Source organism: Centruroides vittatus, unplaced genomic scaffold (assembly GCF_030686945.1).
Source record: "Centruroides vittatus isolate TY-2023 unplaced genomic scaffold, ASM3068694v2 contig_18, whole genome shotgun sequence".
NCBI lineage: Eukaryota > Metazoa > Arthropoda > Arachnida > Scorpiones > Buthidae > Centruroides > Centruroides vittatus.
Genome location: NW_027121101.1, coordinates 1,507,780 through 1,526,011, shown reverse-complemented (window position 1 = coordinate 1,526,011; position 18,232 = coordinate 1,507,780). Strand labels below are relative to the sequence as shown.

The 18,232-nt window shown below is 31.3% G+C and overlaps 1 protein-coding gene across 1 annotated transcript in view; it reads left to right on the top strand.

The window, feature by feature from the left end:
• The first annotated feature begins 648 nt into the window (after positions 1-648).
• Positions 649-18,232, top strand: part of LOC136969539 (transcription initiation factor IIA subunit 1-like) — a 57,437-nt gene continuing 39,853 nt past the window's right edge. Inside the window, exons 1-2 of the mRNA XM_067263741.1 lie at positions 649-808; positions 14,284-14,385. Of these exons, the coding sequence (XP_067119842.1) occupies positions 791-808; positions 14,284-14,385 (120 nt within the window). The 5' untranslated portion in view covers positions 649-790. The remainder of the gene's footprint in view (positions 809-14,283; positions 14,386-18,232) is intronic.

The window sequence follows — 18,232 nt, the reverse complement described above, 5'->3', positions numbered from 1 at the left end:
GCGTAACAATAAACCTGTTAAAAAAGAAGCAGTATAATATTAATAACAATAAGAAACAAATGTTTTGATATTAAATTAATAATGATCATAATTAAGCATTCATAATAAATATTTCATGGATAAGAAGACTTTCTAACTGGCCGACTGGATAAAACCACTAAACATACACTCACTCAGACACACACTCTCTTTTCTCTTTCTTTTTTTCCTGACTAACGGGCTAGCCCTGACATAAATTTTTTTGGGGGTATTTTTCGTATGTCTAGTAAATAAGTAGGGAACAATTTCACATAGAATTCCACTATCCCCTCGGCAGAGCGCCTCGTGTTCCATCAAAGTACTTTATATAAAACTTTAGTGTATCATTTTAAAATACTATATAATTACAATCAACGATTTTATTACTTAAAATTATTAAATAAAAATGTTATTAATAAATATTTCATAATTGAAATTATTGTTTAGTATATGATTATAAGTTTTTAAAATACTAAAATCAAAAAGTTGATTTTAACCTAGAACATTTATTTAATGTTTAGGAATACAAAAAAAAGAAATAAAAACATTATGATATAATTATTATTAATTAATTAAAATTTTAAAGTAAATAAAGATTTTATATTTTTACCGATTGCCAGATGGCGAAACGTCGTTTTGACGTCATTAGAGCAATTGTAAGACCCCCCTAAGGAAGCAAAGAGGAGACAGGGAATATATAAAGGAGGAACGTTAGCTGTTCGACGGCTGCCACTGGAGCCCACAAAACGGAAAAGAATCGAAAGTCGAGTGAATGGCAGCAGCAAGAGTGGTAAGTTCGCTCGAAAAACAACAATCGATATGATATATAAAAATTAAAAGACTTAAATATAAGATCTTTTGATCTTGAGTCAATCAGCTTTTGACTTAGTGAACAAATGTCGGAAGAGCGAAAAATCCGAATAGAAAATAAACCAATTGTGTTTGTCGATTGGGAGCTTTTCAGGTACATATATAAAAAAGAAAAATAAACAAAATGAAGTTTTACCAAATATCTTTTATTTTTTATTTGTGATTGGGAATAATGATAAGGGAACTTCCCATGCTTGACAAAAGTGGAACAAGTTTTTTCCTTTGTGTCCCTCTTTTTGCTTTAGGCTCAACTCATTATTTTCAAACTTTTTATATCCTTGTTTAGAAATGAAATATTATTGTGTGTAATATATATATACATTAAGATTCTTTTTTATTTATATTACATTAAAACATACAAAAATTAGGAAAACTGAAATTTGTAGGGGAAAAAATTGAATAATATAAACTATATAATAAATTGTAGGGAAGATATTGATTTAAAGAAAAGGTTCACTTAAAATTACAGAATTAGCGGGAAACAAAGCCGCTACTGAATTAATTTTTGTCCGATAATGCAAATTTAATAAATTGCAAATAAATTGCGTTATATATATATTTATATGGTAAATTCAAAATAATTGAAAATGTTTATTTCTTAAATAATACCATTTTGGTTACGTTGTATATTTTTAAAATAACAATGTCTGTTTATTCAAAAAATAAAATATCTTTACACTTGAACTTTAAATTTCAATAATTTTCGTAATATGCTTGGATACTAACTCGATTGTGTATAGGATTTTATATTTTGATGATATTGTATATTAGTATTAGCAGATATATCCGGTGCCTGGACCGAAAAACCAAATTTTTAATATGTTTGTTTTAATGTTTGTCCTTATTATCTTTTGCCTGGCATTGTTAGATATTTCCACTAGTAATTTCATAAAAAGACAAGAAAATAAAATTCAGAAAACCATCATTTGTTAAAAAATCACTGGGAAAAATTAAACACTGGTATATCTTAAGAAAATTATAGTAGTTGCAATGAGAGATTGCATTTGGTCAATACTGTCTGTTTTAGAAGTGGGTGACAAGATGAGGTAGTACTCTCTGCATCAAAACTTTTCTCTACTGTTTTTAACTTCTTTCTGGGGCTCTATTCAACTTGCTATTAGATATAAATGTGTTTATGAAATTGTGTGTGATTGACTATTAAATCCTTAGATCACCCACCCCCTCTAGCCCTCCTCTACTTTCCCAATTATTACCTAGACTACAGAGGGTTTGCTTATGTTTACACAAAAGCTTTTTTTGAGGAAAATGATGATACTATAACTGATAAAACTCGTATGGCATAACTACTCACGTACGTAGCAAAATTAGTGCAGAATTATCCCAGCTCCTCTAAAATGGACGGTTAGTATTAACCAGGTGTAATGACTATACAAATTAGCATAGCCGTCAATAGAAACATCAAACAGGTTCCAAAACAAAGTGAAATTTTGTTAGTTGGTGATTACGTTGAATAATTGCTTTTGTTGCAGTGTCAATGAATTTTGTCATTGGTTTTATTTTTATCCTCTCTTAATGAAGTCAGTTTTTGTTTTATCTAGGTATCTTTTTGTAGACTTATTCTATTGTATTTTATAAAAATATTTGTGAAGATTAACAAATTTTTCTCAGTGAAAAGTCTTAATAGAGCAGTCTGTAACAAAATAATTTAAAGTGAAATATTTCAAGAGGTAATAATTATATTTCAAAGAAACATTGAAAGTATAGGCAGGGCCGGCCTGAGAAATAGTGGGGCCTGGTGCAAGGTTGTCGAACCTATACTCAGGTATCCCTTGCTTAACACTGTTTTGCTCAATGTGGGATTTGATTAACGTACGAAATTAATTGTGGGAATCTCTTTATGTACGTAGCAGAAGTTTTAATTAATTAACCACATTAGTCAAGGAATACCTGTATATGGAAAATAATAAGATTTTTAAGTATTTTCCAAATATTCATGCATCATTAGGTTTTATATCTGAATCAGTAAAGTAAATTATCAGTATTTGAGTGAAGGAACACCAATTATAGTAATGGTACTGCTCAGCTAGTTTTAGCCAATTGCATGCTATTGTTCTGATTATGTGTTCTTAATAATTAAATGTTTTATTAATATACTATTTCCAAAATGAAAATAACGGAATGTAATGATGGGTTGTTATTTAACAACCTGTTATTTTGATAAAACAGTAACAGATTGTTGTGTAAAAATAACAGCAAGTAAAAAGTATGTCACATTGTGCATTACTGTATGACAACTGGAGAACAGTCAGAACAGTAAATTGTAGAAAAAGACTTGATAACACATTAGACTTCTACCCTACCAACTTCAGGAACCTGGGTTTGTTTCCAATTGGAAATAGAGTAGTTTTAATGGGTGGTCTGTTCTGAATATGTAGTGTCCATCCCATACCACCTGGCTACCTCTTATGAGTCTAGCCAAACCATTATGGGCATGATTAAAAAAGTCTTCTTGGTGCCCACAGAGCAGAGTTTCTAGGCAGACAAAGGGTACTTCCATAAGTTAAGTAATGATATCTTTTACAATTTTTATTACCCTTTCATCACTTGTAACATACTGTAATGCTTCTCACTGGGATCCCTACAAAATTACTTAATGCATAAGAACTCCTTCTATTTCTAGTTTCTGATACAAAGACTTGACCATAAACAAAATACAGTTCCTTAGTAGTACTATATCTTACAAATTTTCTATACCAATATCATAAAAACAAGAAATTTGAGTTTTTACACAGCTCAAAATTTTTAAAAATTGAATTGTACATACTTGGGTTTATTTAGCACTGAATGTCAAATTGTAACATTCATCTATTGGAAAAAAGATTTTAATTGATTCTGTTTTCATTAAACTTTAAAACATACAAGTCACCAATTTTAGTTGGCTAGGTAATTTACATTGTGCAGACAGAAAGCAAATTCAAACCAATTATTTTGATGCAACTGCTTATGAATAGATAAGATAATTGATTTGGATGTTTGTAATTACTTAGGAAATTGAAAGTTCTTTACTTTCCTACAAAAAAAACATTGTAACTTCAGACATTGTATAGTTTCATAATGTTCCATATTGCTAGGATAATATCACTGCTCCATATTACTGTAATCCCATAACATAGGCCTAGGTCCCCCTTAGCATTAATTTATGGAAACCTTTCCATGGTCTGATGTTAACCATTGCTGATGGCACGAATCCATTGATTCATTGACCATCAACAATTGAAACAATAGGTATATTCCCAAACAATATTTTTGTGTAGAATTGTAGAATTGGATATCTTTAACTAAGGTGACCAACCGTCCTCCTTTTGTAAGTTCTGTCCTTCCTTGAAAAGTGTCCTCCTAAATGTCCTCCTTTTTGATATTTGAAGACTAATCTGTAAATCTCCATATTTGATTGATGCTGAGCCGATCCGTTGCATGTGATGTGATGTGTTTGTATTTGACATGACGGTTCATCGAGTCATGGAAAGTTTGACCGACTCAACAACCCACGACTAAAAAAAAAGAAAAGAAAAGAAAAAAAAAAAGGTCAACGGATTTACGCTAGTCAATATAAACCTATGTGATGATATCGCTTATTCGATATAGTGTTCAAGTTTGCTCGAGTGCGGGCATATTACAATTCAATAATCCGATACTGTTTTATAAAACAGTTAAGAAGGTTGACACCCACAGTGTGACTTTGGGTGACACCACGATATCTGCCCTCGGTGTCACCCATGCTAGCTATGCCACTGCGCATACAGTAGAGATTATTATAGTGTATTATTATTGCAATGAATAAAATGTTTCTTTTATTTACAATATTTTTTCCTTCAATTTATGTGTCCTCCTTTTCATTATAAAAAAGTTGGTCACTTTACAGATTATATAGATGTTTTAAAGATATCCAATAATATAGCTCTATATATAGAGCATTATATTAATTTTCTTGTCGTATGAAGTCTACCATATATGCCATATATGATCTACACAATTTGGAAACCACAGTTTCACCAGAATTTGGGCACATTTGAATTAGTTTTGGACAGTCATGGATTTCTTCTGTTTTTAACCCTCAAAATTAGAATAAAATTTTAAATAGAGCCATTTTGTAGGTCTTGTAATGAAATGCAATGATTAATTGTTCCATTACTGGTTTCTGTGGATTTTTTAAAAACCAAAAGTTTTTGGCTTTTTTTCAGTAACTTATCACATAAGGAACTCTTATTGATACAGACTTTCTTAATGGAAATACATTTTGGGTCATTAAGACTTAAAATGCATTTTTATTTGCTTTCTTAATTTTGTCCTTTCTTATTTATTCATAAAAATAAAAGCCAAAAAAGTTAATAAAAAAATAAAACCTACATAAAAAAACACTATATAAGTCTTTAGTCATTGGTAGATGTTGTGATGACATGGTATGACATGGTAGACCAAATATGACAATTAAATATGTATGGTAGACTATATATGACAAAAATAACATTCTATTCTTATTTTTAACTTAATTGATAATTTTATTTGCCAGTTGAATTAATGCATTCGTCATATATACTGTGTACCTGTATGTCAGGGATAAGGATATAGTAGACCCTGAATTGAATGGACCAACAAGGAGAGAGAGAGTCTATAATTTTTGATTATCCAACTTTCAGAGAATGTCTAAGTAGTAGTAATAAATAGAAAAATCATAAGAATAACCAATAACTTAGTATGTAAAAAATAAAATTATGTTTTTCTGTTTTAAAACAAAACTGAATGTAAAGTAAACCATCTACTTAAAAAAGTAGAGGGTCCCAATGAGCTCCCCTTTATCTGCTACCTTATGGGTTGATCATTAGATAAGTAGTTTAAAGCAGGGATGGGCAAGCTTTTTCTATGTAAGGGCCGCATTTTAAAACTTTTGAACTGACACGGGTTGCATACGTGAGAAAAGAGAAAAAAATGCTGGTAAATCAGAATTATTTATTCATATATAATTATAAATTAGCATAGGTATAATTAATTTAGCTTCTGAAACTGATGTAAACATAATATATCAGAAATATTTGGTTAAATATTTGTCACTGCTAGTTTTAAATTAGTTTCAATGTGTCTGTTACCCGGTTTCTTGTTTTAATTTTTACTAAATTCATCACGGAAAACTATTCACATACATAAGTTGTAGAAGTAACGTTTGAATTTTTGCTGCGTACTTCCTTAAGCTGGGAAATTGATATATTTATTCATATTTTATGCGACATGAGCCGCAAAAAATATTAATGCAGGCCGTCAGTTGCCCATCCCTGGTTTAAAGTATTCATTACCTCGCTCACTATCTGCTCCCCACTCCTATATTTCAGTTATGTAGACAACATTCTTGTTGCATGGGAAGGTATAAACCAGGAGCTGTCATACTCTGTACATCATCTATCCATTGTGTATTCCTCCATTTCCTTCTCCAGAGAAGAGAAGATGATATAAAAATAGCATTCTTTGATCTGTACATACATAGATTCTCCATGGGGTTTCTCTATTTAGTGTACCACAGGTTTAATGATATTTCCCATGTAATCCTGATAACATTTTTTCAACCTTCACATTGCATCAACTCAGCCATTTTCATCCTCATTAGAAGAGCCTTTTTGCTTTCATCAATGAAGGAGCTTGTTGAACTTGAGTTACGTGACATTTATGTGGCCATAAGCAAGGCAGGATATTCATCTGCCAAGTCTTATCAAGTATCTCTAGGACAAGTGACTCTTATGAATTACAATTTGAATTATATAAAATAATTATTTTATATTTACAATCTCTTAAAATATCAGATAAAATTTTAAGATTGAATACATTACAAGCATTTAAAAGCATGTAGAAACCAAGATTCAGTCTTTGACAATCCATTTATTTGTTCCTTTCTACAGATTTATTCCTTTATTGTTTGTTGTTTGCACATTTAAGTGTAATGCTTTTTAACTCATTTATTGCTACTAATTTTTTTTATCATATTAGTGTTATATCCTAAAATAATTTTTTAACATCAGTTTGATTTTAGAGAATTAACAAGCTGTTGGTGATAAATCAGGAAATATTTAAATAAGAAATGAATTCCACTGGACAGATTCAAACAAAATGTCCTATATAACCTAGCAGTAATTTTAAATTAATTAACATTTTCAATTATCTAAAATATTCATTCATCTTCAGGTTCTTGAATGTGAAGATAACCATTTAAAATGGTTGAATATATTAGTTTATTAGAATTATTGCTGGATTATAAAGATATTTGTTTCGAAATTTAGTTCTACAATCTGATATTTCATCAAAAAATTTCTTAATCATCATTGCAAAATAAGACTGTTGTGTTATAAGTTTTTATATTATACAAATCATTATCATTGATTTTAGTAATAAGAACAAATATTTTGTTAAAAATTAGATAAAAGTGCAAACAAAATTCACAAATTAACAAAACAAATGTATTATGACAATATTGTCTGTCACTTGTATATTTTAAATAGTTTGTAAGTTTTTATAGAATCTGTAAAAGCCAGAATTGCATAGGACTCCATAAACTTTCTGGCTTAAGCAAGTTTTCAGTCTTATGCTGTCTTTAACAAGAAAATGATTATTGCTTCAAAATATGAATATACATTTTAACCAAGTTTTTCTCTAGACTTAGTGTTTGCTATGTTTATTGAAATGACCTTAAAATTAAAAGGAAAAAGGTAAAGAATGTAAAATATATGTATATTTTCTTTTCTATTTTCCTTTTAATTTTAAAGTCATTTCAATAAACATAGCAAATACTATATATATGCTATGTTTATTGAAATGACTGTCTGCCTTGTAGCCACTAAGAAGACTTTTTCAAGCCTATCATGTCAGATCCACAATGGGACAGCTGAGTGGTGAGAAACAGGGTCTGAAGTATCTAGGACAGATAATCCCCTGAAAAATTCCTGAGATTTTTTGCTCTGTTTAGATTTGATTCTGGATCCCCAGAGTGATAGGCTGTTGCCTTAATCACCTTGGCCATCCAGCTAGCCATATATGGTGATTTAAAATAAAATTTCGCTTTAGGAAAAAATGTAACAATAACTAAAAATCAGTGTTTAACACTACTAAATATTTATTTTTTCTTTGTTAATCCACACATTTATATTGTAGCATTTATAGTATTTTCCAAATTTTTTGTGTATCTTCATCTGCATCTCTTTGCTATTTCTTGTTTGTTGCTAAGTGGTGCCCTTTTAGTAATTATCAATGTTCCCTCTAAGCTGTGCGGCCGCGCGCTGTTCAAATTGTTGCCACGCACGAGAATTTATGTGCTGCGCAGGCAAGCATGCACACTGATTTGAATTGTTGTTTACTTATTTCTCACTATGTCTGCAATGTGATTATTGCTATGTGTATTTCGATTAAATACATTAAATCATTGACAAAAGATAATATTTTGTATGGAAGTATGTTTTAAAATGAATTTTAATCTCTATTTTATAATTAATTAATTTAATTTATATAGGAAAAAATAAGATTTTATATATATATGCTCAGAAAAATATTTTGCTCAGAATCTGCTCAGCAAAAATTTTTTTTTGTTCAGAGAAGTATATGTTCTGCTCATCTACAAAAAAAATTAGAGGGAACATTGGTAATCATGCTTTTACTTTTCTCTTTTAAAATATTATCTTAGCATTTCTGTACTTTATTTCTTGACAAGAATGTCAGGGACAGACAATTGCCAGACTGGTTTTGTTCATTGAAAGATGGCCTTTGACAAAAGGGGTGTCCACCCCATAATAGAATAATATGAGGGGCGTTCAAATGAAAAGGTACAAAACGACACTGTGAGTATAATTGAAGTCTTTAAAGTAATCACCAGAGGCCTGAGCACAACTATCCCACTGTTTAACAAGCCAAAGGATTCCCTGTTTCCAGAATTCCTGTGGCTCTGACAAGAGTCAGTCCTCCACTGTGTCCTTCAGTTTGTCGTCCGAGTTGACGTGCTTCCCTTTGAGATGCTTTTTGAGCAGACCAAACAGATGGAAGTTGCAGGGCGATATGTCTGGGCTGTAGGGCGTTTATCTTGAGTTTGGCCGTGATTACTGTGTTTAATGGCCTGATCTCGGGTCATCACTCAAACACTCCCAGCCTTTACAAAAACAGGCACTCCACTTTCTCACTGACTTGTTGGACACAGTCTCCCCCCGTATACAGCCATCATCTGGCGATGAATATCAGCTGGTTTAACACCTTCTGCAGTCAGAAATCTGATAACACCTTGCTGCTCCTCAATCATCAACTTTTGCAATGTGAACACCATGACGTCCTCACATGCACTGCCACATCAATTGGATGGAACACACAACTGCCTGCTTCTCCTCTCCTGTCATGTGTGGGTGCATGCGCATGACACACAACCACGCCAGACACTACATTCGCATCCCTAGATGTCTCACTACAGTATCCCAAAGCAGCATATTCCCATTTCAACCAGTTTAATTGTGATGATGTTTCGTACCTTTTCATTTGAACCCCCTCATACAATATTTATTAAAAACCAAATAAAAGTTGACATGAAATTAATTATATTTATTAAAAAATAACTTATACAGGGATACTTAAAATATATTAAAAGTAACTTATATATAACTTATAAATGTATTTTACATGCAAAGCTAAAAGAAAAGTCTCAGTAAACATAGATCATAAAACCAACCCATAGGAAAGGAATTGAACCTATTTTATTTTTGTGCCTGGGGAAAGACATCCATATGATAGTGTGAAAACAGTTTTGAATTGTGGTGTCTCAAAGGTGTCTCTGTCTTCAAAAAATTGACTTTTTGTGTTTTTAATGTACCATAGCTAATGTTGAATTGGATTTGTACTCAAAAGTTTGCATACAATGTCTCAATAATCCATATTACTGAAGTGATTTTGTAACTTAATTGCAGAAATGTTGTTTCTTTTTCTGCACAAGCAAAAAATAGCAAGTAATTAGTTTTGAGTAGTAGTATGGTCATGCAAATGGAAATGCATGACCATACTACTACTCAAAACTGGGAATAGCATAAGCTATCTGTTCTATCTTTATCTTGAAGTCTGTCCTAATTGCCAAAATCTGGATGGGAGAATATTTACCCATATTCATAATCATCTTAGAGAACAAGGAACATTTTTTGTGGTACAAACAGGTGAAAGGTGGCCACAAAACAAAGGCAGTATTCTCAATTGAATAATGAATGATTCACATGTTAGCTCAAGAACACTTGCTTGTGAACATGAACTTTTTAAACAACTGCCATGTGAATTTTGCAGTGAAATCATTTTTCTCTTTACCATTTTCAACATATCCAGGCCAGGCTGTGATATATGATGATTTTCCACCATAAAAAATATTAATTTATACTGGAATTAGAAAGAATTATACAGATTACCACCTATATTAGAGTACTTCAATGGGTTTTACAAGTATACATGGAAAACCACCCATTCCTGTTCAATGTTCTCTTCACAGATGAAGCAATGTGTACAACAAACAGGATATTCATTTTCATAATCAGCACAGTTGGGCTGAGAACTATAGAGAGATAGTTTTGTCATCTTAGCACCAACACTAGTACTTAATTAATGATTGGGCAAAAATCATTTGAAGCTGACTGACTGGCCCTTAAATTTTGTCAAACATATTCTTAGAGAATCATTTTGAGCTTTCTTGGTGAATTTGATAGATACACATACAAACATCATGAAACCAGATATATTAGTAATACTCTTTGAGTAAAACATGTACCCAGTTGTACGACCCATTGTCGATAAGGCTAAATCACCTAATGACTGTTGTATTAAATCAAGCTACTTCTCTGCAAATATTTTAATTTATTTATATAAATTAATTAATTTCTAAATAATTTGTCACTAGAGGCAGGCATTAGGTGCTATCTCTTATTAAATTTAATAATTATATTTAAATTAATTTTGTAACTTTGCCTGTCAATTCCCAGGGGCAGATCTAGGTTTTTTGGGGCCTAGGATTTATTGAAGTCCAATGGGGCCCCATTTTTTGTTAGATTAAGAATTATTACAATAAGCAAATAATACTATAAATTATCATTATTATTATATATTAATATTAACTATTTTTTTACTATATGATAAGTGTTCATTGTTAATGAAAATGTATTAAAAATTTATGATGATGATTCAATTTTGTGGGCCCAGGGCTTAAGCCCAGGCGGTTCTACATAGGGACTAATAGAGCTTAAGCCCTATTAGTTCCTATGTAGAACCGCCCCTGCCAATTCCTATTGTAAATCTGTTCTAAAACTATGCAGAATGTTGGCTAAATTAATTTTTATAAATAATTTAGAATATTCTGGAAGAAAAGAATTTGATAGAAAACATTTTTTTTAATTGTTGGAAGAAGTTCCCTTAGCATCAAGAATGATCATTTAGTTCATGCATAATAGAGCACCTCTTCATTTTATTATTGTAACAAGAGATTATCTTAATTGAAAATTAGGGAGAGGTGGATCATCATTTTCCAGTTAGGACCCTTTATTTAAATTTCTTTGATTTTTATTTTTGGAGGTATTTGAACTCTTGTCTACTTCCTGCCATTTGCAGCTGTGACAGAGCTACAAGAGTGAGTTGAGAATGCATGCAATGTTATTAGAAATCAGTCTGGAAATTTAGAGTAAGGAAGTTGATGTTACAGTGTCCGAACAATGGCAAACTTCCAAAACCTTATAAGCTAAACACTCAATTTTTAGGCATGTTTTTTGGAAATGGTTGGGAAGTGGATCCTATTAGTTAGAAAAGAGCTCAAGTTAAGGGCTACACACACACACCAAATTTTGTTTGAATTGGAGACCCAAACATATGACTCTCTCCCTGTGAGATAGCCAAGCAAGGAGCTCTAGATCTCAGGTCATCTGTTACTGATTTTTCTACCATCATAAAACTTTACACACCACTCAAACTTTTTGATCATGACAAAGTGTCTTTCTTGAACACTACCAAGAGCAGTCAATGAATTTCTGTACTGTAAACACTCTTGCAACAGGAAATTTCATCATAAGTTTTTTGTTCCAGACAAACATCAACTGTGTTGACATGTGTGGTCCACCAATGATGTTGACTGCTCTGATATAGTTTACAATCTGGCCAATAGATCAGTGGCTGATCTACAGGGAGGGCTACAGGGGTTTAAGCCCTCCCCATCGACATAAAAAAATTAAAACTTATTTGTTCAAGCATCAACATAAATATGGTTTATTGGCTTTGACTTGTTCAGATATTATTAATTTTTGAGTTAGTTCCCTTTGGGTACTTTTGAATCTACTATTGCAACACATAGTCCTAGTATATGCTACTTTCCGTATTAAGCCCTGGTCACACTATGCGATTTCCAGCCATGCGGGCGACTGCAACCGCGACCGGCTGTTCCCATTAACTAGTAATCCCTCAAAAACCAGCGCAACTACAACTAGAAACAAAAAGTTTGTTCTACTTGCACCGATTGCAAACATGCATCCAATCAGCAAACACCTTTGTGTCACGTCATACGGTGACAACATTGAAAATAGCTCGTCTTCATGGCGGATAGTTAGAGGATTTATACTTTTACAGAATTGAGATTGATTGAGCTTATTTGAGCTCATGAATACCTGTGGGATTTTAATTCTTCATTTTATTGAAGATTTTATCTTTTTGTGTATTCTCGCCAGCTATATCAAAATAATTGCCTTTTTTTTTTATTTTATTCATTCCAGAAAAGGAACTACTTACCATTTTAATAAAAAAAGTTGCTAAAATTCTGTAAATACTATGAAGTAGAACATAAAATGTTGGTAAACTCATGGAAGTAGTCAAAAACGAGCTACTGTAATTTTACTGGTTTATTATAGGGTCACATGTTTCCAAGTTGCAATGTCAGCGAACAATGTGTGACCACAAGAAGATGCGCGTGATTTGCACTTGTTGCAGTTGCGGTCGCCTGCGCAGCTGGAAATCGCATAGTGTGACTAGGGCTTTAGTGGAGTTTTTGATGCAGCAGAAGCAAAGGAATAGTTGTGTCCTGGAATTAATTGGACACTTCTTATTTGTATTATAAATAAGATTTATTGAGCCTACTAAATTACAATTGAAAAACATCCTTAACTGCTTCTTTTGTTTTGAACTACAGACTATTCAAGTAACATTTAAGAGAATGAAACCATCATAATCTTCTAAGATTAGAATCTCTAGGAATGAGATTCAATCTGTTAGAAAATATGAAAAAATTTGTACATTGCATTTTGCAGCACCTATACAGTGTGAAAACATGATTTTTTGGACAGAACTTATCTTTTTTTGATTAAATCAGATTTTCTTTCACAATACATTGTGATTATCTTTTATACTTTTGTACTGTTGTATTCACTGTGATTCTGGAATGAAAACATAAAATTTTTAAAATAAGCCAGGACAATGTAATACAATAAAGAAAATATATTTCTCTTTGCAGACAATACATACATAATGTGTCTTTAAACAATACATCCTTTCTCATGCAGATGAGGGATAAGACAATTCCATGGTGGAGTCAACGTTTTATTTTAGGCTTCTTGTCCACCTTCAAATGTAAAATAGTCCAATACTTCCCTCTAGTGGTGGCAGCACAATTAAAAAATAATTTACAATTTTACAAGTTTTGTATTACATTGTCCTGGCTTATTTTAAAAATTGTAAATTATTTTTTAATTGTGCTGCCACCACTAGAGGGAAGTATTGGACTATTTTACATTTGAAGGTGGACAAGAAGCCTCAAATAAAAGGTCGACTCCTCCATGGAATTGTCTTATCCCTCATCAGCATGAGAAAGGATGTATTGTTTAAAGACACATTATGTATGTATTGTCTGCAAAGAGAAATATATTTTCTTTATTGTATTGGAAAACATAAAATATTCATATGAATTTTAATATACATAATAGCAGATGATCTGCTGTTACATATGAAGAGTTTGGTGCAATAAGGTGCATAATTAGTTGATTTATAGTGGAATTTCATAAAATTAAATAGGAAATTAGCTAAGTACAAGCTTCCATTTACAGTGAAATCTTGATTATCTAGCATGATCTTTTTATCTGCTAATACGCTTAGAAAAGTTTTACATATATAAATTAAAGTTAAAAATGTTTTACATAAGTATATATCTGTTTGTGATAGTATAAAACAATGTATAAAATTATAATGATATTCTTATGATGGAAAAACTGAAATAAATTGCAATCTTGTGTGAATTTTATAAATAACCTTTAAGTAATAAAATTTAATTAGAAATTACTAATATGTATTCTGAAATACTAATTATGTTCAAAAAATTTATTAATTAACACTGAAATTAATAAAAATAAATTTTTTTAGCCAGTGTTATATCGCAGTGTCATTGAAGATGTTGTGGCTAATGTACGAGAAATATTTTTGGATGATGGAGTGGATGAACAAGTTCTTATTGAATTGAAACAAGTTAGTAAAATATATTTTAAATTTTACCAAAAGATTATTGCATATTTTAACAAGCAATTATATAAAGTTTTGCTTGAGGTATTTTTTAGTCTGGTAAATAAGTTATTATAATGTATGTTATAAATTTAAAAATTTAATATGTTAAATTTAAAGTTTAATTAAAAATAACCATAGTTTTAAGATTATTTTGTAGATTTGAAAACGTTAGGAATATTGTATTATATTAGTGCAATTTGAGGTTGAGGTAGGCATTCTCTTAATATTCTTGCAATGATTTTTTAGAACACTGTCGTTGTGAAATTGTCTCACATTACAACTATATTCAAAATAATTTAATATTAAATTTAACATTCACATATTTTAGTGCTTTTATACATGTAATTAAAAAATTATGTATCAAAAACAGTCTAATTATAAATTTTATAAATGCATTATTTTTTAATTTTGTTAGTCCTCTTATTCAGAAACTTTATAAAATTTATGTTACAGTAGTAAAATAAAAAAAATTGCAATCCAAAATAGCTGCTATAAAAACTCAAAGAAAATTGAAACAGGAAGATATATTTCCTGCATTTTGATTTTTTTTTAGCATTTTGTAAATCCATTTTTTTAAAAATTAAATTAAATGCAGTGGTTACTATTAATTTTTGCCACAAATAATGCTGTTAGAATCTGTGAAACCTATAAAGTTCACAAAAAATAACTTTTTTTTCTAATTATAAATTTTGCTTTTGTTATACAGGTATTATTACAGTATATGTTTAACTTTTTACTCTTGATATTTGACTGTAATGAAGTACTGTACTTCTGACTGTTGTAACTTGGTTTGAATTTTTTGCTTTCTTGTGATTTGACTCATTTTTGTCTTTTTCTTGAAAAAAGACAGAATTTTCATCTCAGAAAAGGAAAACATTTTTGTCGCTATCTCAACATATATCTCCACGAAATGTAAGAAAATGAGTGGGAAGCGAAGAGAATGTTTCAGGTGAGTCAACAGAACAGTTGATCTTGTCTTATATAAGTACTGAAAAGGAGATTAATGTTTAAGAAGGAATTCAACTGTTGTTGAAATTACAAGCTTCTTCAAATAGTAAATTACAAATTCTTTTAGAGCATTTAGATAGAATGCAAATGTGGATTGAAAATATAGACACTGCTTTGGTAGATCTTGAATCCAAGCTCTGTCCTTGAAACTGATAGAGAAAAAGGTTATGTTAAAGGTGATAAATCAATTACGGAAATTGATGCAATATGTAATAATTTGCATGAAAAGTTAATGAGGTTAGAAGATAAAGAAAGAAAAAATAATAATGTAATCTCAGGTATAGAGGATAACAATAAAATGGATGATAGCTTATTTAAGGTTCAGAAACTTAATGATAGCTTAAAGGTTACAGATGTGAACATTAAGCATGTTCCTAGAATTGGAACATTTAAACCAAATGGAAAAAGATTAATTATTTGTGAGTTGATCAGTTTTGAAGAGAAATTAAACGTACATAAAAACGTTAGTAATTTAAAAGGTTTAAATATATTCATTAACAATGACTATTCGATGAGCAATAAATACAAGAACTATCAGAAACAAATTAAGGCTCTTTGGTAAAGAAATGTGTTCAAAATGAGCTATGAATGTTAAATTGCAATGTAACAGATTAATCATACCAAAACTCTGGTGACATTTGTGTCTAATTACAAAGGTAAAATTATCCAGACAGATGGCGAACAATTAGTTTACAATGATAAACAGTGTGATGATATAAAGGACAAGGATGATGAGTATAAAGTTCTGTACTTGGATAATAATGATAATATGAAACTTCTATCACCTGTTTAAATAATAAACATTGCTTTCCTAACTTCTGGAATCTGATATATAGAGAAGGGATGTGTTCTGTCTGGTAGAAGCATGGCATACATCTGTTGCAATTGATTCAATGTTTTCTAATGATTATAAAATTTATCTTCAGGTAGTGTATAGCTGTGAGGATCCTAAAAGACCCAGTGGCAGATTAATTGTCAGTCTTAGATTAGATACAGTCTCTGAAGTTAAACTGATATTTGTCATGATTTGTGCTGATTTTACAACTAGATACTGAAGACTTAACTAATATCCAGCTAATAGTGTCATAAATTCCACCTAACAATAATTATGATGATGATTTCAAGAATATTTTGTTGCTTATAGAAAACTACTCACTACATGGAAATAACTTGATCTTATGTGCAGATTTTAATGCTAGAATGGAATATTCTGATTATTTGTCATGTTTCACTGGTGGCCAGCAAATTGCTTTCAGAGCTACAAAAGATTCCATTGTTAATGATAGAAGGAAAATTCTCAACCATTTTTGTGAGGATAATAATCTTGTTTGCTTAAATGGTTTATTGCCAGGGGATGATGAAGGTAATTTTACCTACCATACAACTAACAGAGGCAGTGTAATTGATTTTGTGTTAGTGTCACAAGAAATATATTCTCATATTATAAATGACTTGTGTGTTTTATCAGAGATAGGTTCTGATCACTCACCTGTCTTACTATCAATAATCCCCTTGGTATCATCCAGAGTTTTGGTAAATGTGCAATATGGAGAAATGAATTTAAATCTTCATTTACTGTCACACTAGATAACTTTTTATTGGAAGACTATGGAGGAAACCTCACATCTAATAATCTAGTGAATTGTATGAGGTCTATTCAAAAATTTCCAGAACTTTTTTTTATTACAAAAAAAATACTTCACTTACAATTTATTGGTCATGGTCCCCTTCAAAGTAGTCTCCTCCCCAATGTATACACTTATCCCAACGGTATTTCCACTTTTTGAAACAGTCCTGGAACACTTCTTCCGGAATGCTCATAAGCTCCTTCGTCAAATTTTTCTCTATCTCTGGAATGGTGGAAAATCTTTTTCCTTTGAGCAGGTTTTTTAGTTTGGGGAACAGGAAAATGTCTCATGGGGCCAGGTCAGGTGAGTAGGGTGGGTGGGGAAGCAACAGCGGTCTTGTTTTTGGCCAAAAACTCATGAGTTCTGAGGGACGAATGAGCTGGCATGTTGCTGTGGTGAAAAACCACTCGCCACTCCTCCAAAGTTTGGGCTGTTTTTGCCTGATTCTGTCTCTCAGGCGTTTCATAACCGCCAGGTATTCCGTGTTGACTGTCTGGCCTGTAGGTAGGTATTTGTAATGCAGAACCCTCTTTTCATTAAAAAAAAAACAGTCAACATTACCTTAAACTTGTTGAGCTTTTTTAGGACAGGGGGATGGTTCATAGCATCCTCATCATAAGCCATTGTAATCAACTCAAAAGTTTCCGTGAAGGATTTCCCGAGTTTCACACAGAATTTTACAGAACAATGCTGCTCCTTCAAAGAGCTCATTTCCGTGAATCCGATAGTTTGCTGAACCCCACAAACACCCCTTCACATAAGCAGCTGTAACTAACCACCAAAACAAGATATCAACAAACGGATTGAAGGAGGTTACTCGGGAGGTTTTGCAGACACAACACCTCCAAGTGGATTAAAAAATAACCAACTGGAGGTGCACTATTCAAAAAGATCGGGAACTTTTTGAACAGACCTTGTATAGTTAAAGCAACAATGTCCCTAGACTTAATTCACGATGTTAAATCTGTTTTTCATAAAAGCCATATAAGAAATGTATGGTATGATAGTGAATGTTACATAAAATCTGTGGAAATTGTTTAAGAAGGCAAAAAAGTTAAATACAGTAGAACATTATGCTTTCTGTGAAAACTATTTGAAAGAGTATAAAGTATTATGTCAAAACAAAACAAAAAACAGTCTTATTTTTGGAATTTAAAAATAGGAGATTGGTGTCA